At 51.4% G+C, this 22,739-nt stretch overlaps 2 protein-coding genes and 1 long non-coding RNA gene across 7 annotated transcripts in view; 1 reads left to right on the top strand and 2 right to left on the bottom strand.

Moving 5' to 3' along the window:
* The window catches only part of PAPPA2 (pappalysin 2), a 98,390-nt gene extending 81,601 nt beyond the window's left edge, over window positions 1-16,789 (top strand). For 3 of the 4 annotated variants that reach the window (XM_030033895.1, XM_030033893.1, XM_030033892.1), the window contains exons 20-22: window positions 172-243; window positions 14,561-14,659; window positions 16,681-16,789. In XM_030033895.1, coding sequence (XP_029889755.1) covers window positions 172-243; window positions 14,561-14,659; window positions 16,681-16,755 — 246 coding nt within the window. In that variant the 3' untranslated portion in view covers window positions 16,756-16,789. Of the gene's footprint in view, window positions 1-171; window positions 244-10,887; window positions 10,978-14,560; window positions 14,660-16,680 lie in introns of those variants that run through there. The other variant, XM_030033894.1, reaches the window with a different exon arrangement.
* LOC115349513 lies at window positions 6,880-13,305 on the bottom strand. The gene is made up of 2 exons (XR_003926126.2): window positions 7,403-13,305; window positions 6,880-7,313 (listed from the first exon to the last, which is right to left on the bottom strand). It is a non-coding gene; the product is annotated as an uncharacterized LOC115349513 (long non-coding RNA).
* A 538-nt stretch (window positions 16,790-17,327) lies between the features above and the next one.
* Window positions 17,328-22,739, bottom strand: part of ASTN1 (astrotactin 1) — a 64,083-nt gene continuing 58,671 nt past the window's right edge. The window contains exon 23 of one of the 2 annotated variants that reach the window (XM_030033110.1): window positions 17,328-17,979. In XM_030033110.1, coding sequence (XP_029888970.1) covers window positions 17,856-17,979 — 124 coding nt within the window. In that variant the 3' untranslated portion in view covers window positions 17,328-17,855. The remainder of the gene's footprint in view (window positions 17,980-22,739) is intronic. The other variant, XM_030033109.1, reaches the window with a different exon arrangement.

Raw genomic sequence — 22,739 nt, 5'->3', positions numbered from 1 at the left:
GGTTTCCCACTGGGCAGAGGTGCAGGGAGGGTCCTGAGTGTGCCACTGCTGTTCTGCACCATGACAAGCAACGCAGCTTTGTGGAAGACCCTCTACCTCCAGAAAGCATTGGTGGCTGTTGCCCTCCCTCTGCCAGCTTGCCTAACTGCTCTTTTCTCCTTCCCTCCTCAGCATATTGTGTGCACAGGCAGGCTGCGATGGTATCCAGACCCCTCCGTCATTCACTGCATCCAGTCGTGCGAGGTAAGCCCCCCTGCCCCCAGCACGAGCTGCCTGCTCCTTGCAGGAGAGCTCCTGGCAATGAAGGCTCCAGCACAAAGCCAGAAAGACCAGAGCAAGCATCCTTGGGTAGGGTCCCCCACAGCCAGGGTGATACTGGGGAACGAGAGCTGCAGAATAACCCACTTCCTTCCTTGCCTGCTTCTTCTTGGCCAGCCTGGGAAGAATGTTCTAGCAAAAGGATTTCACTGGCAAGGGGTATCCCCAAAAAGCCCGTGCTGACTCCAAGCCTGAATATTTCCTTAACCAGAACTGCAGTTCTAGAGTAACGCGGATCCAGAAAAGCCCTGCGTGACTCACGCGTCCAACCAAAACAACTAGGATTTCCAGCCTCGTATATGCAAAACAAACCGCTCCTGAAGAATCTGCAGACAAAGAATTCCTTGCAGAAATTGGTTAGCCACTCATTTCATTTTGAATAATGACCAGGCAGGAGAAAATCATAGGCAGCCTGGAGTCAGTTCACAAAGGAAATTAAAAATAGGCAGTTTTTGTCAAGCACTAGTTGTTATTATGATTGAGGATAAAAGGAAAATGGGGGGTGTATTTTGGAATGTTGTATGTGAAAATTTTGGATTTTTACCAAAAAGAAAAATGTAAATGAAGCTTGCACACCAAAAATAGCTTTGGGGTTTGCTGATATATTTTTTTATGTGCTCATTTCAATGCAGATGATCGCTTTTGCTCACCGATTCTGCCTAGCTCAGCTTTTTGTCAACTGAACTGTGGGAGAGAGGGTGATGTTGCAGGGGGCACGTCCCCAGGAAGGAAATGTTATGGTCAACAGAAGGTGCAGCGGTTATATCCCAAACTCAGTGTCTGTGTTGTGCGTCTCTACTGCAAGACATGGGCTGCAAGGGGAATGATGTGCTGTGTGCTAGAGAGGTGTTTGATGGTTGAGTACCAGAGCTTAGCAATGGATCCTCCAGTGTTTTGGGAGCTCCAGGGCTTTCTAACCCACATCTTTTAGCTCAGCTCTGGGGCAATGTATTTGAAGCAGGATGGGCTTATGTGGAAGAGCGGTCCAGATGGTTGTGGTGATCCTCCCTGCGGTTCTCCTGCTAGCAAGGGAGAACTGCTCCTTGTGCTCTCTGGGAGTTGGTCCTTCCAAAAAAGAAACAAATGGGGTATGAGGTGCTCCTTCTTCCCTTCCTGTGCAGCTCAGGTGAGAGAAAGCTGACACAGGCATGAGGTAAGGTACACCAGACCGACCTCAGCCTTTCCTTTTCTATGGTTCCTGTGCTTCACCTTGTGTCTGTGTCTTCAGCAAGAGATCCCATAGGGAATGACAAAAAATGCCAGCTTATTTGTGTGTGTGTGTGTGTGTGCGTGTGTGAGAGAGAGATAGGGTCCAACTACCTGAAGTCCCAGCGTCTCACAGTAACAGTCACTGTCTTCTCATTGCCACCTAGACATGCTCACAGCCAACATTACCTCTTTCTGTTCCTGGATTCTTGTCATCCCCTTTTACTCTTAGAAAGAAATCCTAGACAGCAGTTTTAGCATACAGGAAGTTAAGCAAGCCAAAATCTTGCAGTGTCCTACGAAAATATGGAGACTCCATGCTCTTCATTGCCCTTGTAGACTTTTTAATGCCTTTTCTGCTTTCAATTAATCTTTCATCAGGAATGACCAAGCAGTACATACTCTTCCAGCTGAGGTCTCACCAAAGCCCTGCACAAAGCTTCCTTGTGCTGGAAATGTCTCTTTTGATAGGACACAGGACTATATCTGTTATTTCTGCAGTTGCATCTGTCTGGCAGCTCAGAGATATCCTGAGGTCAGCAAGTACGCCCAGATCTTTCTCTACCTCCTTTGTTTCCAACTGATGAGCTCCAAGCTAACAGCAGATGTTTTACCATCAGTACAAGAGCTCACCCTTCAATTTTATACAAGTGAATGTCATCCTGTTTCTCTCTCTAGTTCTTTGGGTCATCTAACTGTTTGTCAGATATCCTGATCCTCCTCCGTGGAACAATGCCTTCTTCCTCATTAGTTTCATCATCACAGGCCTATTTTTAAGGTCACAGTCACTCACTGTAATACTAATGAAGATTCATCCTCAGATAGTTTCTTTTACCCTGATGTTCTCCTTTTTGATACAGCTCACAGCTGCCTCCTCCCTGTTCTCCTCCTCCTCACTTCTCACATGTCTTTCATTATTCTTTTCATTGGGTTTTCTTCTACAATGCTGCAGGTTGTTAAGGTTGGACTGATAAGCCAAGTCTTCCTAGATAACTTTTTTTTCACATCTGTTTTATAGTAGTCATTGTCTTGCCATAAAGAATAACTCTTAACCAAAAGCGTCTCATTCAAAGTATTGCTCTGGGAGCTGCTGCTCAGCACTGGGAAGAAGGAAGGTGTTACCAGTCCCCCCGTTTGACCACAGAAAATGCCCTGAATGTTGTTTCTGCTTCATCTGTGCTGGCTTCCATCCTCATTCCTATTCTTCTCCTGCTTCTGTCCTTGTGACCAAAAGCACTGCAGTTCTCAGAGGCCATTTCACTTGGGACCCAATCTCTTGTGGGATGTGGGGACATCAGACAGCAAGAGTTGGGTAGAGATGGAATATAATATGTAATCTGTCCTTGCTGTGTGGTGCCCCCACCCCCATCTCCTTTTCATGTTCTCCCCTTCATTTGTCTGCACAAGAAATGTTCTGCCCCTGCAGAACATAGCCCCTGCTGGGTCTGACATGGTTCAGCTTGACTTGCCATGTCCGTGGGACATCTTAGTCCCAGGTTCCTCCTCATTTCACAGTAATACCTCACCAGAGGCACCTCCTTTAGGATCCCAGCCTCTGCTCTCCATTGGGCAGTGACATGCTGTTCCAGTGGACTGTCCAGGTCACCTCAGGTCTGAGTAGCCCCTTGGAGATGCTGTTGTCTGTCCACTGACTGCTGAGCTGGTGTTGAATGAAGCAGCTTTCTCATCTGGATGCCTCAGTGAGGAGAACAACCCTACATAAGAGAAATCCAGGCCACCTGGCTGCTCGTACTGTTTCTCCCTGGTGGAGGCACTTCAGGCTGGGGCATGGCGGCAGTAGCCAAGCCTCAACCTTCCCAGCCCCAGCTGGGCCCCTGCCTCGCATTGGAAAGTTCAGGTCACCACGTAATGGTGTTAGAGGGATTCTCGCTCATCTTTATCGTATACTGGCAGCGGATCAGCCCGCCTGCTCATCCCTCTCACTCCTCTCCCCACCTCCCTTCTCTTTCCATTAATCTGGTCGTCCGTCTGCCTCCCGGTCTCTCGCTGCACCTTGCCAAGTTCCTCATCCCTGGAGCAGGGAGGCACGTAGTTCAGCGGACAAGGGAGGGAGGGAGAGAGGGAGGGACGCAAACCTTTCCAGGAGCCTGTCAGGAATACAAGTTAGCACCGGGTGTGCTTTGCCTCTCGAGGGCCAGCAGAACATCTCCTCCCCTGCCATCAGTAGAAAAACAGATGGCAGCATGGGGGAGGTGGGGGGAGAGAGGAGGGGGCTTGGGGCTGAGTGGACAGGGGAGTGGAGGAGGACAGAAATCCCTCCTCCCTACTGTGGTTTGGGAGAAGGCGGTCATGGTCCTGGTGGTGTGTTCAGCTGCTGTGAGGGAGGTGTTTGCAGCGTCTGGGGCAGGTCCTCCTAAGCCATCCCGAGGTGGCCACCTCTCAGCTATCCTCCTCCTGTGCCCAAGAGCAAGTGAGGCTGTTGACTTCAGAGAAGACAGCATGTACAGTGATCCAGGTTGCTCCCTTGGATTATTCCTGCCATGGTGCAAAACAGTCCATGCATGAGTGTAGCTGCTATAAAGCATCTCCTAGACTGTGCAACTCACTAGCTCTGCACCCCACTATCTCCCACCACAGGGGCTGTGTGGTTCAAACTGTGGCTGTGGTTTAGGTGAAAAAGTTCGCTTATTTTATCATCATCATGTTTACCCGGTGTTACTCACAGGATGGAGTAACCATTGCTGTCCTGCTCAAATACACTCAGAGGAAGGCAAGCTGCTCTTGCAGTGATCAGAGTGAACGTGGGCAGGCTCTTCTGGGCAGCCTATACATTGTGCAACATGCTGACCTCACCCCCACCTCCAGCTCTGTTTCATTATTGCATGCAGGTAGCAAAGGGTTAATTGCAAGGGATTTAAAAGAGCCTGCTTTGGACAGACCACGGGGAGGCAGAGCTTCATACTGGTATGGTGGGAGCTGGACAAGAGCTACTACAGCTGTGGTCTGCCTCGTAGGGTAGTAATTCCCTCCCGATACAACTCGGTGTCTCTCTGGTTGCGGTTGGCTCTGCTGTGCTTTGCTCTGAGCAGCCCCGCCTGCACGCTGGAGGAACATGCAAAGACTTTGGCTTGAGGTCTCTGCCTCACACCCTGGGTGAAGATGGGCCATACCAGAAAGCTGTTGTGAGCATGAGCTGCTAGGAATTTCTCAGGTCTTCCCTGCCTGAGGACAAGGTCTCGCTGCCCTTGTGCGTGCTGCTGGTCATGTTATCACAATCGTAAAACACTAATCCGTTGCCTGTTTTGTGATTTTCCTGAGATATTACAATGGAAATTATGAGGTAGGGATTGAAGCATGTTTGTGGTTGCAAGTTGTTCTCGAGTCTCTCGATCCAACAGGTAGTCAAGGACCCCGATGGATCCTTGGCTCTTCACACCAGCATGCACAAAACCCTCACTCAGCACGTATGTGGCTTGTGTCCAGCATTTGCCAGCTAGAATTAACCCCTTTGAAGTCATATGCAATAGGGACGGTGGGAAGCCTCATCTAAAACCAGGGTTCCGCTGTGCTTTAATGTGACGGAAGACAGGGTGCGACTCGCTCCCCTGGCAAAGCGCTGCAGCTGGAGTCCAGCTGCAGGCAGCTGCCTGTGCTCCTCACTGTCAGTGGGGCTGGGGGCCCTTGATTGTCCCTCCTCCCAGACCTGGGTGCACTCTGATTTTGTACCATGGCAAAGCTCAGCACAGGAAACCAGGCAGAAACATGCTGGTGGGATGCTCCGCTCTGGGAAAGAGATACTCCTGCTCTCCTGGGGCTTAAGGCAGTAAGGACTAGAGGCAGCCCAGCTTCTCCAGTGAGACTCTCTAGAGCAACTAGGTATCACAGCACGGCCGGAATTCAGTCAGTCTCTCGTGATGCTCATATCACCAGTCTCGCATCTCTTTTCCCCGTGGGAGCATTTCATGACCCCTTTATCCAGCCTGCACTCTGTCTGCTGTCTGGCTTTGAAAATGCAAAAAGGATCCTACTGAATGTGACTGCTGCTCTTGCAAGCAGGCAAGAGGCAGACTGCGTGACTGCTATTCCTTCAGGACTCTTGCCAAAGTCTGAAGCCTTTGTGATCCAGGTGACCAAACTTGATTCGATGAGTTGCCCTAGATTCTGGTACATTCAACTTTTGGATAGTACATGACATGGTGGCCTCCACATCTCAAGAGGATGCAGCGGAGTTGGAAAAAGCAATCAAAATGATTAAGGGGATGCCACAGCTGCCCTTCAAGGAGACCCTAAACCATCTGGGACTCTTCAGTTTGGAGAGCAGAAGAGTGCTGGAGGTTTGCCAAGTCACAGAGGTGCAGGGTAAGATGGGTGCAGAACTGGGGAGCACTCACTGGGACTGGCAAGGGGTTTGTTTCAAACAGGTGGAGGAAAGTGCTTTGGACACAGTGAGCACTGGACTCTGAAACTGGCTGCCACGTGAGGCTGCAGGGGTGAGTAGCAGCTTTAAGTTCAAAAAGGGATTAAACAAAGTAGTGGACATCAGGGCCACAAACCGATACTGAAAGGACTAGGCAGGGCTATACCTTCCACCATGCTTAACGCAGCAAGTGCGGACAGTGGGGGAGTACAAGGAGCGTGGACTGCAGGTAGTGGTCACTTCTGGATCAGACCCAGTCCCTGACTGGTGAAGGCAAAGCCCTTCATGCTGGGGAGGTGGAAGGCAAGATGGGAGCTCCCTACGTACCTGCTAGGTACATTTTCATACTGCTCTTGGCATGAGCAGTGTGGGCTGCTTAGCATGGGATAAAGCCTTCCAGGGGATGAGCCCAAAGAAACCTATTCCTCTTCCAAAAATCTCACTTGAGGCATACTTTTCCTAAACTGTGAGATCATCTCTGTCCCCTGCACACATGTAGAGTGTGATTATAGAAACGTCATTTTCTTAAGAGACAAAGCAGAGAGAAATAAAATGATCATACAGCAGCATGGTGCAAGGACGGGGGACAGGTGCAGCTCTTCTGCCTACAGGCACAGGCTTACAGAGCCCTGAAAAATGGGGGCCTTTTGGCACAGGTAGGACCACAGCACCCAGGCACACTACCAGTGCTGGTGGAGACCCAAAGAGGTGGAAGCAGCCTCAGCTCCCCCAAGCCGCATTGTGCAGGCTGGCCTGCACTTGGGATGCTGTGACCTACGACTATTTCTCTGCCCTCTCCAGCTCAGGTGCTATCCCTCCATCCCTGTCCACGTTCCGCTTTCCCCTCTCCCAGCAGTCACAGTCATGCAGCTGGTGACACAGAGGGAGTGGAAAGCCACTGAAAGCACCCACTGAAATAAAAATCAATGAGTCGCTTCTAATAATAAACAAACACCCCCAAGCGTAGCCCAGCCAACTGCTCTTCCAACATGAATATTTATTCCCCTTCAGCTCCTTCATCCCTCGTACATTGTTTTTCTTTCTGTTTAAGATCTGTAACAAGAACTTGGCAGAAACCAGATACAAGTGGGTCAGGAGGCCCTTGTGGTTTTCAGGGCTTGTTTTCCATAACCCGTTCTATCCTGCAACATATTTTGCACAAACAGCTTGGCAGAAGATCTAATCCATGGCAGCAGGTGAGCTGCTGAGGGCAGGATTGCAGGCTGGTGCTCGTGGCCTGGGAAGTCCTGGCTTCTCTCATGCGTGCAGCAGCAGCCCTGGGGATAGTGAGCGCAGGAGACCCATCTCTGGGAGCCACCATGCTTGCCAGGAGCACTATCGACACACAGCATCTTCCTCTGCTTCCCTTCACTTGTTCTTTCCTGCTTCTGTTTTTCTTCTCCTGTCAGCACTGAGATCAGGGTGTAAAAAGGACAAGGCTAAGGACCCCACCATGAATACATTACGGACACAAATGCTTTTATGGAAACAAAGACCTACTCTGATGTGGTGTTCATCTACACCAGCCTTCCATCCCTTTCTTCACTCTTGTCCCTGTGGACTGTGCAAAGCGCTTTCCAGGTCACTGTCTGCTGAGACATGGGGTCCCTGAGGAGCAAGCCACAGAGCAGGACATGGATAAAGAAACGCATCCCCATTCAGTAGCCCAAAGTGCCACATACTCACTTCTGCAGCAGAAGTGTGTCCAAGCCAAATCCTGGCCTGGGACACAGAAGCGCTTTCAGGCACCGTGACGGCAAAGACCTGCTCTCCCAATATGGTCATCTACAGCAGCATTCAGGCTGGACACCAAGCAGCAGTCTAACCTCTGTGCTCTCCATCCCCCTCCAGACACTGATCCTGTCCAAATTCAATCCAGATTGATTCAAACGAGGCCCAGGTGTTTGCAGGAAACCCATGTCCAAGGGACCCGCTTTGTCCTGAAGAACACCTAGAGCTGCATACCAAGGCTGCTGGGAGCTGGGCTGTTGCTTGCCCTGGGTGTGGCAGTACAAGTGATGGCACATAGGCTGAAACCAGACAGCAGGATGCCGCCTTGCAGTCTGTCACCTCTTCCTTGAAACATTCCTTCGAGTATATGGAGTACTTTCTCAAGCAACAAACCTCTGTTTTCTTAGTGAGGCCTGGGGAGAAGGATGTTGGAGCTGGAGCAGATGTTCCTGAAGACCTGAGATGTGATGAAAGCGGTCTGCATGCTGAGCTGATGAGTGAGTGGCTCAGGGACACCAGTAAGCTCAGAAACAACTGGCATTTCTCCATTTTGCTTTCTGGCTGTGTCTGAGGTGATGGGGCAGCTCCACGATGTCTCCAAGTAAGCCGTCCTACAGGCATGTGGCTCCAAGGGACAGCTGCCATGGTTCAAAAGGAGCAGAGGGACAGCTCAGGGGACAGAAACTGGGAGACACAAAAATGGTGGATGGAGCACTAGGTCTGTAGGAATTTGTTTCTCTTTTCTCTTCTTCAGGCTAGTTGGTCCCAGGTGCTGCTTGCCAAATTTCTAGAGCTCTATTCCTCTGAGCAGTGCTCACCCTGCCTCCCTCGCTGTGATGGGCCAGGTAGCGCTCGCTTGCTGCTTGGAGTGGCTGAGGGCAGTGAGGTATTCGAAAAAGCTTTTTGAGCAGAAGCCAGCCCTGTTCCCTCTCTGTCCCTCTCTGTGTTTTTCAGAGCTGATTTCCTTCTTGCGTGCTGGAGAGCCTCAGGAAGGAGAGAGGGAAAGTGAATGTGCTTGGGGTGTTGAGGGGGGGAGAAGAAAAAAAAAAAAAAAAAAGACACACTGCAACAGAGAGAGGGCCAAGAAAAATATTTAATCCAAACAATGAACATTGTCATTTCCTCCCACAGTCTGCATTCCCAGTCAACTTCCCTGGGCAAGCAGGGGGAGCCAAGAATGGCCGGGCTCTCTGCCTCACCAGTGTGAGTGTGTGTGTGTGTGTGTGTGTGCAAGGAAAGGGATGTGTCCTGGGGACACTGGGCTATAGTATCACTTCAACTAGCTCCTGCCGTGTCTGTGGCTGAAGGGACTGACACCAGCCCGTTTTCTGTAGGGAAACAGTGGTTTGGAGTGATGTTGGAGGGATGTGGGCAGGGATGGGAGGGGTAATTTCCAGGGACCCAAGCTGGGGTGGTGGATGCATAGGGGCTTTAAGTGAACCAAACTTTTAACAAGGCTTTGGGCACTCTTCAAGTCCTCCCAGGGACCTCCCAGAGCTTTTGAAATATTTTGGCTAGTGGCTGAGGTGGGAAGGAAAGGCAGGCATCCAGCGGGGAGAAGCTGCCCTCTGCCTAGCTCTGGCCAAGGGCTGCTGCAGCCTTTACGTGCTTTCCTTCCCCACGTACCCCTGCCTGCTCCCCCCACCATGTGCAGCGGCTTGCACATCTTAGAGCCCTGAAGCTGCAGCAGTCTCCAGCCCTGGGGCAGCTCAAGGTTCATGTCCCGTGGGTCGGCGAGTCCTGGTTTGGGCTGACATCCCTCTGTCACCAAATGGGCTGGGGTTTCCAGCTGTGCTCGGTGAGAGCCTGGCCCTGGTTACTGCTACTTTCTCATTTCTGGTGCTGAGCACATGCTGACACTTTTGGGGCCTTGTGCTCAAAGACCTTGCAAGGCTCCTGGAAGACCACAAGCACAGCGAGGGGAGATACTTCCCCAGCAGAGGTTTATCGCCCAGCCCTGTCCCTGTCTCCCCTGCCATGCCATCTCCCTCCTGTCTCCTCCAAATGATCCTTCCACCACTAATGACTCATCCATCGCAAGAGCAGAATTCACAGCGGTGAAGCTGATGCACAAGGCGTGGGTCTGATGGCAGCCACAGCTTTTCTAGGGCCTGTCCCTGCCTGTCTCCCCTGCCGAAACGACAGTTCCCCTGTTCCTCTGGAGCTGCTTTGAAAGTGACAGCTGAGAAGGACGAAGACACCTGCACCCCCTCAGCTGCAGGGTCACATGTGGTTGTCTCAGCATGCAAAGGATCCAAGGTCAATGCCCAAAATACCAATGCCCAAAGGGAAGGACGAAAGGACAGCAAAATCCATGCTGACTTAGAAGCAGCGTGAAAGCAAACTATGCACCCTGCTTGGATGGGAGCAGCACAGTTGCAAAGCCCAGGACCTGTGCAGCCTCCCAAAGGCTGCAGGGAAAGGAAACACTTTGCTTATTAAGGCTGGACCTCATCCCCTGAAACTGGGATCTGGGCTTTCTCTAGCTGTGGGCAGATTGAAATCGCAAGCACTTTCCATCCCAGCGGCAGTGCAGGAGAGTCTTTTCAGCTCTTCAGTTACACAATTGACCGGGTGCTTTTTTCCACCTTCCTCCAAAGCATCTGGAATGGGTCATCGCCAAAAGCAAGGTACTGGGCCTTCAGGTCTGCTCAACCAGAGCAAAACCGCCATTCCTGGGAAGTAATGTTCATCAAATGCCTGTGACGCAGCACCAAAGTATGTATGATACTGATGGCATCTGTGATTTATTCTTCATGCTCCGTCTTTCCCTCACTCTGTTGCACCCTTTCATGCTCTTTCGCAGTGAATCAACCTACACATAAGATGGATTTGAATAAAAGTGTCTGGACCCTGCCTGCCTCCCCAGTGGCACTGGGGCGTCCCTGCTGAGCAGGACAGCAGCCCACCGGGAGGGAGCCAGCCAGCTCGGCCCAGGCCCTGGGGCTCTGCAGGGATGGTGGAAAAACACCGTGTGCAGACGGTGCTTCCTGCATGGCATCTCCTGGAAGCCTCGAGAGAAACAGCACTGCCAAGCCCTCTGAGATGCTTCTGCCTGGGATGTGGCGGCAGCTAACCAGTCCTTTCTCACATCCCTCCTTTGCCTGGAATATTTTTCCCTCTTTTTTTTTTTTTCCCCTTTAATTTTTTTCTCTTTTCATTTGTGCTGATTCCCGGCTTTGAAAGCGCATGGTATTTTAGCCTGTTTAAATTGCCAAGCACTTGATTCGTGGTTACTATTTTTATGCCGGCAGCACAGGGCTTGGGCCCAGCAGTGCCAGATGCTGCACCTCCACGTGCTAACACATGCCCTGCTGAAGCTCCTGTCTCAATAAACAAGGAAGATGGATGGCTCGAGTGGGGAGATTCGCTGACACAGCCTGGCTGCCGTGGTGGCATACCACCTAGCCGAGCAGCTCCCTATCACTTAATGCGGTGGGAGGCAGTTGCAGCAATTACCTTATTCATTTTTTCCCAATTTATACGAGCCATTTCAACCAGCCCTTTTTCCCCACACACTGGAGGATGCATATTCTGGTGACTGAAACCCAGCTGGCCATTTTCCTGGATCACATCCGTTGCCTTTGCATGGCATGGTTGGGCACTGGTGTCTTCTTTTTTCTTGTCAGCTTCTTAAAACTTTGTCGGGTGTTCCTGCAAGTCACCGACCTAGGCAAACCTCCCTTCTCTCACTGCTGGCATTGCTTTCTGTGGAGCCACACGGCCCAAGCACAGGCTGAACAGAGTCTGTACGGGTTTTCCTCTCACATCACATGCTCTTAGTACATTGCATTGCCCATGTCCTCCCTTGCCATGACTCTTACAAGACCAAAATGAGACTGATGCAAGTATGAGGGTGCCTGTGCCCTCAAGGGTGATCCACTAGCACCTTACTTTGCTCTTTCTGCTTGCAAAGATGAAACCATCTGGAGATTCTTGTCAAGGCGAAGCAATGGGAGTCACTGTGTTCTCCAGGCACCGGGTGAGGAGCAGGGACAGCAGTCCCCAAACCCTGTGCCTGGCTCTCTTGGGCCTCAAATCCAATTAGTCATTTTTTTATTTTCCCCTCATATGTTTTTCCAATGTAATTTGGAGCATGAGTTGTTAAGTTTCCCCAACAAGTGTTGCCATAGGAGCCTGTATTTGTTTAGGGTGGGGTACGGGCTCCGGCAGATTGAGAGGAGGGGGCAATTAGCCCTAATAGGTATAGAGAGAAACTGAGAGCCTCTCCTTCCTCATCCTGTCCCTGACTCTGTCCTCCCCCCACTTTCACACAAGATCTGGAAATCATTTCAGACCTGTGCAGCCGGGATGGGCAAACCTCCCCATAATTGTATGGAAACTACCGAAGCGGCGGGTGTTGTTTTGCCAGTGAGTCATGACATATGGAGCAAAGCTCAAGGAAAAACTCCACCGCGTGGAAGGCTGCAAAAGCAAATCACACCCAGAAGAGCTCTTCTCTGCCAGCGACTCTGGCCAGTCCCCTGCCTGCATCCCTGCACCAGGCAGCCCCAGCATCCCTGTCCTGGATCTCATGGTTCTCAAAGCTGCTTCATGGCTCAGAGACTTTCTTTGATCACCATCATTTAAGACCTACTGATGCTTTTCAATGGAAGAGGAGTGTTAACCTTGGTGAAATTGCACCCTGGTCTCCTCTGGACATGGTTTGTGACAGCAATGATGGAAGCCAAATCCCTTCTTGGTTTTGAGTGAGCTACCTAACCCAGCTGTACCTCAGTTTCCCACCTGTAGGAAGGTGTGCTTGGTCGTCTTCTCTTGTGAGATCTTCCAGGAAAATGTGATCTTTCTGTGGCTGCCTGGATTTGGCCCAGGAACTGTGGTACTGATAGCACAGTCAGACTGGGTGGTTTGCCATAATCTGCTGCTACTTCCTAAAGTGACATTAGCCTGCATTGAGCCCATTTCTGTTCCTTGTGAGTCATGATGACAAAAAGCTACATCAGTTCCCTGGTTTTGGCATGGCTTTTTCCTGTGATTTATTGGCATTATCACCAGTCCCGCATGTTGGCTTTGGTGCCATGGATGCAGGGCTATCGCAGTGTGGTGACATTTTTCAGCTGGCTGTCATTTGTTTTAGGGGTGCTATGGGCAAGTGTCCATCAAAGGCTTGGTCCAGCTATTTTCTGAAGCCCAGTTGTCGTTTGGGGCCACCAGATCCAGTGAAGCAGGTCGGCTGCTTCCATGAGCAAAGGGGTGGCCAGGTTTTCACCAAGAGCCCTTTCTGATGACAGCAGTCCTCCTGGAGGTTGGCCATGGTTGCTGGGCCAGTAGCTACCATCACAGAGCCTGGAGCAGGAGAAGCATTTCATTACTAATCACTCAGTTAATGAATGGCCTCTCCATTGTTAGCACATTCAGTTGTTGCTTGGCAGTGCTGATGTGTATCCGTGATAAATAAACCTTGGCTGCAGATTGTTCCTGACAGTTCATTGCAAGTGCTTCACATGCATGTTGTTTGGTTGCACCAGTCGCACAGCATTGTTTCTCAGCCCTAGTTGGCTGCTTCCCAGCCCCAGTTGCTTGTTTCTCTTCTCTGATCAGATGACTCATGTAGCTAAACAACAATAAAATGGATTTCTGAATGGCTGCATGTGCCATTTAACATTTCTGGACAGAGAGCTATTCTGCTGCAATAGCTTTCTGTTTCCATATTAGAGCTGAAAGTAAAGAAGACTTGTTAGTGATAGAGCATTTATCTGAGCTGCACCAAGGCAAGACGGGATCTGCAAATCCCTGGTTGTCCAGGCAGACCTGACAGTGACTCACAGGAGAGCGGCAGAGGGCACTGGGCTGTGCCATGCAAAGAGGAGCCACCATTATTTTGGCAATGCAAAATCCCCCACCACTCAATGATACAATTTCCTTACAGATGGTGAGATTTGGGCCACAAAGAAGAGAAATAAGGAGGAAGATGGCCAAAACTGAAGCTGGAAGGTGGCCAGGTTGCCACTATTTCTGGTTATCAGTAGGCTGGTGCCCTCTCTGCTCAATCAAGAGTTGGATTTTGCCTGCAGGGAGCTAGTGCTTAATGAAGATCCCTTCTGTTTGTCCCAGCTGGCCGCCAGATAAGTAGCCTTGTAGTCCAACCCAGCAAGGTTTGGTGGAGTCATGTACTGTGAACAGGGCTAGAGACTCCAGTGGAGAGTCTAGAGGAATCTGGGGACATTTTCCTCAGGGTCAGAGCCAGAGCAAGAGCATTCTGAAAAAGGCATAGTCCTTGCAACCAAGGCTTGCCAGTGCTTGGCTTGCCTTGAGTGCAAGTACTTCTGGGAGACTCCTGACCTTGCTGAACCTTTCTCATAGTCCAAGGGAGACAAAGCACCTACCTTCCTGAGATTGATCCTCTAGCAGGATGCTCTATCAATCCTCATAACAGCCTCTCTGTACTTAGCTGCCCAAGTCAGGTCACCAAGCTCAACTTCAGAGTCAAGCTCTTTTGGAGGAGGGGTGTTGGAAAGAAGAGCTGGGTCAGCTTCTTACAGAGCCCTGCCCCAGCTGTGAACATGCAGAGAGCTGGATTACAGTGAGGTGGTGAACTGACTGTTAGTTGGGTGGCAATGGACTCTATGGAGAAGCGCTGAGTGAGATGAGAATGGGGACTTGTGGCTTTCAGGTTGGAGCCCTCTCTAGCAATGCAGATTTGCTTTCTTGCTTCCTGACACAATTCCCTGATCCTTGAGATACAGCTGCTGCCCTCCGAGCACCCAATTCTCCATACACACCATCCAGGATACCAGTCTTCTGGTGCCCTTTGGCTTTGAAGAAGGGGTTGTGTATGGTGGAAATGGGCCTTAGACCTTCTCAGAGGTGCACAGGGACCTTGCTGAGGACCTGGAATCTCTGCTTTTGGGGTCAACTTTATGCTTTTGAAAAACCCTTTTAGCAAAGACTCGTTTCTCTGCCTAGCCCTTCCAAGCAGACGGCTGGTGCGACACCATCAACAACCGGGCATACTGCCAGTATGACGGGGGTGACTGCTGCTCTTCCACACTGTCCTCCAGGAAGGTAAGTGAGCATCTTCTGTGGTGCTGGCCAGGATTTAGGATTAAGTGGTGACTGCTAGCCATGCTCTTTGGCTTTACTGGCCATGGAACCGAGCCTGCAATGCAATTCTCCCACGAACAGAGAACAAACCCATGATTTTAAACCAAAGCCAGCTGAAGCTGATAGACATCATTCCACTGATTAACAGCGTGGTTTGGACTCAGGCCAGCAGGACTGAAAGCTCAGCCCAGCTCCCACTGAGGTTCACGGGATTCCCTCTCTTTTTGGGAAACGAGTCCCAAAGGAATTACTTCCATAGGATGTAGTGCTAGCCACGGTGAGTCAGAAGTCACCTTGTCATATAATAGAGCAGTCTCAGGGGATTTTTGGTATGGTCCATTGGCGTCCGCTATGGGCTGTCTTTCCCTCCCAATTCTCCTGGGGAGGGAAGGAGGGAGGAATAGTGTGGAGGGAGCAACTTGGCATTGGGGTTGCACAGACCCTTCTTTGTCTCCCATCACAACCTCCCCTCCCACCTAACTTGCTATCCAGCACTCACAGCCCATCCTTTCTAAGCATATCCAACAGCAAAACAAATCATAGGGCATGAGATAGATAATTTCTCACTGCAAAAATATGTGAATTTGGATCTTCTCATCTTTGTTGTGGAGCTTGAGTCATTTTTCCTTTCATCACACACACACACACAGGGAAAAGGAAAAATAAAATCCTGGGAAGATCTAGTTGAGATAGGAGAGAAAAGGCTTTACACGCAAGTGACGAGTGAAACCTCCACAGTGGTATCATGACATCTCGGAGCAAGGCACGGCTCTCAGGAGGTCTGAGACATCTGGATCTCGGGCCAAAATAAAGGATGAGTTCGCAGTGGAAGGTGGGGGGATTCAGTCCCATGGCTCTCAGGAGATCCAGCCCCAGCCTGCATACCCCACACGTCCCAGATCTCCTGTGGCACAAGCCTCCAGCATGTCACTGTTAAGGCAGATGCAGGAATATGGGGTTTAAACACCAAAAAAACCACTTCAGCCTCTCACTGGCACAGGCTGTGAAAAATCAAATGTGCTTCCACAGAAAGAAAAACTCCTGGCTCTGAGCCTGGTGTGTATTAAAACCTCTGGAGAAAACTCTTTTCTCAGCTCCCATGGCCCATGACTGGGCAACTGTCAACCAGGAGCCAGATGCTCTGCTGGTGCCCTCCCACCTTGCTCTGCTGCCACCAGCTAAGATGACATAAGCTTGCTAGGCCACATACAATTGTTGTAGAGAAAGTAATGTGCAGTGGGCCTCTCTACCTACATGGGATGTCTCAAAGCAGCACAGCTTGTGTGTGGCCCTAGACGGACCCACTTGCCTGCCCCACTGAAGGCCATTCCTGCTTACACAGTCTCCAGCCTGGCCTGGGTTTCCTTAATCCATAGTGCACAAGAACTGTATGAATCTACCCTGGCTCCTATATCAGGTAGTGTGGAGGCCAGCCTTTGCAGCTGGGATCTTGGCTGAGTTCCTCCAAGAGGTGCAGAAGATGAGGTGCATGCAGAAGGTGTATGCTACCTTCATGCTTTGCTGAGCCTGGAAGAGCCAGGAGTAGCTTGAAGGACAGGTCCATGGGCTCAAACATGGACAAGGGGAGCTTTCTAACAGGGGCCAAAGTAAAACTGAAATCTAGAGGTGCCTCACCACTGCCAGCCCTAGTCCAAATGTTTCACACCCACCAGGGGAGACTTCTCCCCAGGGTTTGACATTTGGGGCACATGACTCAAGCTGACCCTTGGTTGCAAAATTTGAAACGCAAGTTAACAAAAAGGAAAACACTAAGAACAAAACTCAGCCAGGGACAGCTTGTATCACAGCCCATTTCTTAGTGAGCATGGAGCCTGGCAGTCTCTACAATGCCAACAACATCAGGGCGCAGCCCAAAGTCTCTGTCTGTCTGTACCTGGGTGGAGAGGGCTTGCAGAGGCGCAGGGGTGCCAGGAGCCAGGGATCTCAAAGCAGAGGCTTACGTCTCCCTTTGGTCCCCCCAGGTGATCCCATTTGCTGCTGACTGTGACCAGGACGAATGCACGTGCCGCGACCCGGCAGCCGAGGAGAACCAGTAGCGGCACCACGAAGGGCCTCTCTTGGTCAGGCGAGCGCCGGAGGAGCGAAGGGGCAGCAACGGGGGCCGCTGCGGAACAGTGGGGTGCGAGGGGGCAGGAGGCATAAGGAAGAGCCAGGCGGGAGGATGGCAACTGCACACGGAGGGGATGGGTCAAGGCCACCGAGCAGCCAGCGGGCTGCGGCACGGGAGGGCAGGCGCGTGGCGGTCCCTTCCCCATCGCTGCTCCCTCCTGAACCCAGCCAGGACACGGGGGCCCAGTGCACACTCAAGGGGCTCAGCCAAGGGTCCGGCACCGCCTTGGCCATGCGCTGGGCTGGGCTGCACGCCAAGAGCCTAGGTGCTGCCACGGATATTTGTCCTGGTCCAGCATCTGGGTGTCTCTCTTTGCTCTGGATTTTGTCACTGTTCGCCCCCCTCTGCTGTACAGGCTTCTTTTAGCAAGGTCGAGGTAGTTGTGATCTCTCTGCAAATATTTAAACTTAATTATATATATATATATATACATATATATAATATATATATAAATATATATTATATTTTCTTTGCTCTTGATGAAGCTGAGAAAGGATATCCTTTGTCACACACCCATGCTGCTGTGAAGTACAAACCATTGGGAAAAGCGCAGGTTGGGGTGGGAGGAGCAGGGAATTCCCTCTTCCTTGCTGAGAGGGAGCTGGAAGGAGGACAGAGAAGCCAAACACCCAGGCCACGCCAGGAGAGAGCTCCCCAGGCAGGCAGCATGGAGGCTGCAACTTCGATGTTCTCTTGGCATCTTGCAGGCACGAAGTTTTGCCCTTGGGATTTGCCAGTGCTTTGCCTTGCTCTGCTTAGGGCCCTGGGTTGGGATTTTGAGGTTGAGAAGAAATGCTGCTGTGCCCTTGCATCACTCCGGCAAGCACAGCAGATTTGGTGAACGCTGCTGCCCCAAAGGGCACAGCAGATGCCTGTCACCCATTATTTCAGAGCCCTGTGGGAAGGATTACGTGTCCATGGGGATCACTGCATGGTCGGTAGGAGCAAGGATATGCAACAGTCCCTCTCTGCCCCACTCCCCCTGGCCACTGTGCACCCAACTAGACGAGGGACTTAGTGGGCAACTCAGAGTAACTGTGTGATGCTCTGAATGAAGGACAATGAAGTGGTCCTGCTTTTCTTTCCCACATCTCGTTTCCAAACACGAGCTTCAACAGTGTTGTCAGCAGTTCTCGGAGGAGACCAGACCCTGTAATGCAAGGAGAGACAGGACCCAAATGACCTGTCAGGAGACTTTGAGCATCATCTTTTCCCATTGAGATTTTCCTTATTACTGTCTATGGCCAAGCCCATCATGGTGGATATACAGTCGCTGACTTTCATGAGTCTCTTCCTCCTGTAGGCACTAAGTGAAAATCTTCAGATCCACTTCTAGCCCCAAAGAAGCCCAGCTAGAAACTTTGCCCCCCCCCATAGTTGATTCCCAGAAGCTCAGCTTGACAGCCTGGACCCAGTCCCATAGAGGCAGCAGGTAGGGAAGGTGCCTGGCTCCAGCTGGGGTTATCCCCGATGGTTTTGTGCTGCAAAGAGGCAGAGAAAAGGGATAGAAAGAGGAGAGCAGAGAAGGGACCACAGAGTAGAAGCATGGACCCCCGTGTCCACGGGTCCAGCTGCAGGTTGGGACCAAAAGACCCAAGGCTGCCCTGCTGCATCCTCCCCCCATGGCCTGTGCTGGTGGAGGCAAGCTCCAAGCCAGAGTTTGTCCAGTGCGGGAGCGATGGAGAGAGGGTGACACGGTGTGGAGAGACCGGGGATTTTCAAGGCATCCTTTGGCTTTCGCTAGCTCCCCCCCCCTTTTTTTGTCAGGCATCTCCTAAAGTTATGTTTCGCTGGAGGGCAGGAGTAGGGGCAGAGCTGCCTGGACATCCTACCAGCGTCCAGACAGGAGCTGCCTTGTCCTTCTCCAGGCCCTTTCCTGATCCCAAGGGTCCCCATCACCCCACGGCAGGTCACCTCCTGCCTGCCCTGGTCTAGGATAGGATGTGGGGTGGGGGGGACTGGACGATGGGCCCCATCTCCTCTTGCAGCAGGGACTCACTGACATTTCTGTTCCCATCATGCACAAGTGACAACATCCCGGGGTTATCACCCAAATGCATTGTCAGTTTGGCAGAGCGCTGCAATTTTTTGACAGAGATCTACTTTTCAATTAAAAAAAAAACCCCTCAAACAACCCAAGGAAATTTTAAAAAGGCCCTCTGAGACTCTTCTAGCCACAACATCCCCAGGCTGTGCAGTTCGGGGCAGCCCATCCTGCTCCACCAGCACAGGGAAGGGGAGATCCAGGGATCCCAGCACAGCAGGAGCAGGGGGCACAGCAGCCCCCGGATGGTGGGGACATGGGATGAGGGTGACACGCAGAGGGAGAATTTCAAGTCCCAGCATCTTGCCATGCCAAACCCTTTCCTGCCTGGTGTCAGCATTACCTGGATGCCTATGTGTTTAGACACCAAATTTTTAGCCTTTTGGCATGAAAATCCTGGTCTCAACAACAGCTCGTCCCTCCTCACCAGTGGATGCAGGGAAGGGACCATGTCCCATGGACAGGGGAACTGGGCGGGGCCAGAGGTGCTGGCCTGGCTGATAGACATATGTGCTTTTCATGAATGGGTAGCTTCTACGTACTGAAATATTGTTCTTCTATAGCGACACTGAGCGGTTTTTGTCCCTTAGGGTTTTATTCACAATGGAGGCTGCTGCTATTTTTATTTTTTTGTATTTGATAATTATTTTTTATAAAAATCTATGAAAAATAAATAATCTTCCCATCCTCCACCTCTTTTGCCTCCTTGCTTCACCCAAAGCGGGGCCAGGCTGGGGGAGGGAGGTGGTTCAGCTGCTCCCAGCATCCTCGCTCCCACATGCCCTCCTCTGCCCCAAACTATGGACTCTCCCAGCACTGTGCCAGCGCAGTGGGAGAGCTCCTTTGGGTTTTGGGCTGGGGACACACACACCTCCAATGCTGTCGCTATTCAAGGCTGCCACCCAGGCAGCTTTTGCTGTGCCACTAGCTGCAAGGACACTTTTGCAGATGGTCTTCTGCTAGTTATGCCCCAAACGGGTCCAATGCCAATCACTTTTTGTAATTAACCCACCTTAAATGTAGGGAAAGAGTACCTGTGTGTGTTCACACCCCACCTCCCTGGGGACAGGGAGCAGTGGGTGGCTCACACTAGAGCCAGAGAGACATGCCACGTGGCACCCTGGCAAGAGAGTTAAAACCAAAGACAATAAAAAAAGTTGCTTAAAGATTGTGGGAATTTTTTTTTTTTTTTTAAGCAACCAGATAAGCTTTGTACATATGGACTGGGAAACACAAAAAAGCCCTGCACAAGGTGGGTGGCCCTGCCACAGTGCCCCTGCAGCCAGCTCCAGCCTCTCCAGTGACAGTGGTGAGCCCAAGGCACCCAACTCCATTCGCTTCAGTGCACCACCAGCACAAAGCATGACAGGGACCAGGGCAAGCTGATTGCATAGTACCAGCTGAACTGCCTCCTGTGGACATTCCCAAATCCCACAAACATCTCATGTCACCAAGGCAGGGGACATTCACAGGACCCCTCATGGGTTAGGACTTTGCTTCGAAGCTGCCCACAGCTGTCCTGCTCTGTCCACTTGGCCAAATCAGTGTTTCTGGTGCTCTGGAAAATGGGATTTGCAGCATTCGATGAAGCAACCATCCCATGGAGCCTGCTGCAGCCACAGCCCTGTGTGTCCCCAGCCATACCTGAGCATCCCCTCTGGACCAGAGGCACCTGGACCATCTGGGCCAGGTTTGGAAGTCCCACGCTGGAAGGCTATCATGCCAGTGACACAAGGAGGAACAGCATATGGCTGGGGGTCAGGAGGCTTTCTTTGTTGCAATTCCTGACTCCCAGTGGCCCCTAGGAAGCTAGGTCTCCCATGGTGCTGGGTACGGAGCCACCAAGCCACAATGGCCTGCAGTGGCCACAGCTGGTGACTACATCTGCAATGGGACCAGCCTGGTCTGTGGTCACTTCCTCAGGCCCGCAGGGTTGTTTACTGGAAGGGAATATTGCTTTTTATAGACTTTGGGTAAAGGGAATTACTGGGTTTTTCTTCTTCCCACTGCTGCCTTTTCCACTGTTCAGGTGTTTTGGTGTCCATGTCACAGGTTTTTTTCCCTTTCCTTTTTTTCAGACAGTTTCAACTGAGCAAATAAAATGGCCCTGAAAAAAAGTCAGGTTGGCTTCCAAGAGCAAGCAAACATGAATGGCAGCTAACAAAACCCAGGCTGCGTTTTTTGATGGACCAGTTCTGGGGACATTTCAAGCCTCTCCCCACATCAGACAGGGACAAGATGGTCCCTCAAGTAGCCCCTTTGCTGTTTCACACCTCAGTGCAGAGTTTGAAAAGGCCAAAGCCGTGCTAGGAGCTATTTCTCTTTCCTTCACCAGGCACCTTGCTTGCAAGTGATGGAGAAGGTGAATTACGGCTGAGCAAGCAGAAAGATTAGAAAGGACTGAAAAACACAAGCACCTGAAGAGGGTTCGGGGCCAGGGGGCTGCTGGACCCCGGAGGGCAATGCCAAGGCTATGGAAAGCAATGAAATCCCAAATTTCCTCCTGCAGGGTTGATCTGAGCACATCAAGGGCCCCAGAGAGGAGTGATGGGCTGAGAAAATGGAAGGAAAAGCCCCTAACACGGGGTGCCCAGTGCTGCACTGGTGGCTAGGCAAGCAGGGCGTACCTGGGGACATGGAGCTGCCGCTGCCAGCTCCAGGGTGGCTGGGTGCATTGCACAGCCTTCCCTCCTCACCGTGGCCGGGATGGCCTTCCCGTCACTGGCAATCGGAGCTGTATGTACAGGGCCCTGATTGAAACAAGCTGAGGTGCTTTGGTTTTGTGTTGCTGCTGGAAGCAAGTGAGGCCCCGGCAAGCCCTTGATTCTTCTGGCTGCCTGCGCCAGAGCAGCTGGGGATGGCAGACACAGGGGCATGCAGGCAGGGCTGCAGGCAGGTCTGCCTCCAGTGCTGGCCCTTGCATCATGTCCAGGGGGTTGGGGTTGGGGTGGAGATGCCCAAAATCAAAGGGGGTGTATTCCTACTGGGGACAGTCAACTCATCCTGAGTCCCCCTCTTCATTATCGTTGATTTCCCTTGTCCTGTCTTTAAACCCCACTCCCTCTTCTTTCAGCCATCTCTGATGGCCACATGCCTTCCTTTGCTCTGCACTGGCCTCTCCTTCAATTCTGGTCTTTGTATGGCCTCTCTCATTGCTCCCCAAAAGAGGAACAACATCTCCTGGTGACATCAGATGTCCTCTCTGGGGCAAAGCTCCCCACATCATGCACTTCCACCAGAGCCAGCTTTGCTCTATGAAGGACAGTGCATTAAGGGGCTCCACAGCCCCAGGCAACCAGGACCCCAGTTGTATGTCTTGCACTTAAAACAAAAAGAGCAGCTGTCTATGGCACTAGCCAAGTGAAGAGCTGTTTTCCCATCCCATCCCCCTGTTTCTGCCCAACACCCAGCCTCAAGGCAAGATGCACCAACCCCTGCATCCCCCAAATGATAAGGACATGCGATTGAGCAGGGTGGTGGCTCGTTCAGCAACACAAACTGGATTTAAAAAGCTTTGTCAGCTGTTACAATGAAGGAGACCACACAGTCAATCATTAAGAAATGGGGCAGCCACCAGCACCATGGAGACACAGTGCCTTGAGTGTGGGCTCCAGCAGTGCCACATCATTCACGCATGTGTTGAAATGCAGCAATCCCTACTGGTACCTGCTTTCTGAGAATGAATAGGGACTGTTGGCCAACAGCAACCCTTCCAACACACACACACACGTTACCAAACCCTTCCTAAAAAAGCTGCAATTGTACTGGTGATGCATCCCTTACAGTCTGCTTCATCCTTTTTGGGGTGGCTTTCTCCAAACCCCCATCACTGGCAAGTCAGATGACCCCTGAGGAGATTTTGGTCT

Source organism: Aquila chrysaetos, chromosome 12, assembly GCF_900496995.4.
Source record: "Aquila chrysaetos chrysaetos chromosome 12, bAquChr1.4, whole genome shotgun sequence".
NCBI classification, from domain to species: domain Eukaryota; kingdom Metazoa; phylum Chordata; class Aves; order Accipitriformes; family Accipitridae; genus Aquila; species Aquila chrysaetos.
This window is presented reverse-complemented; position numbering and strand designations above follow the sequence as displayed.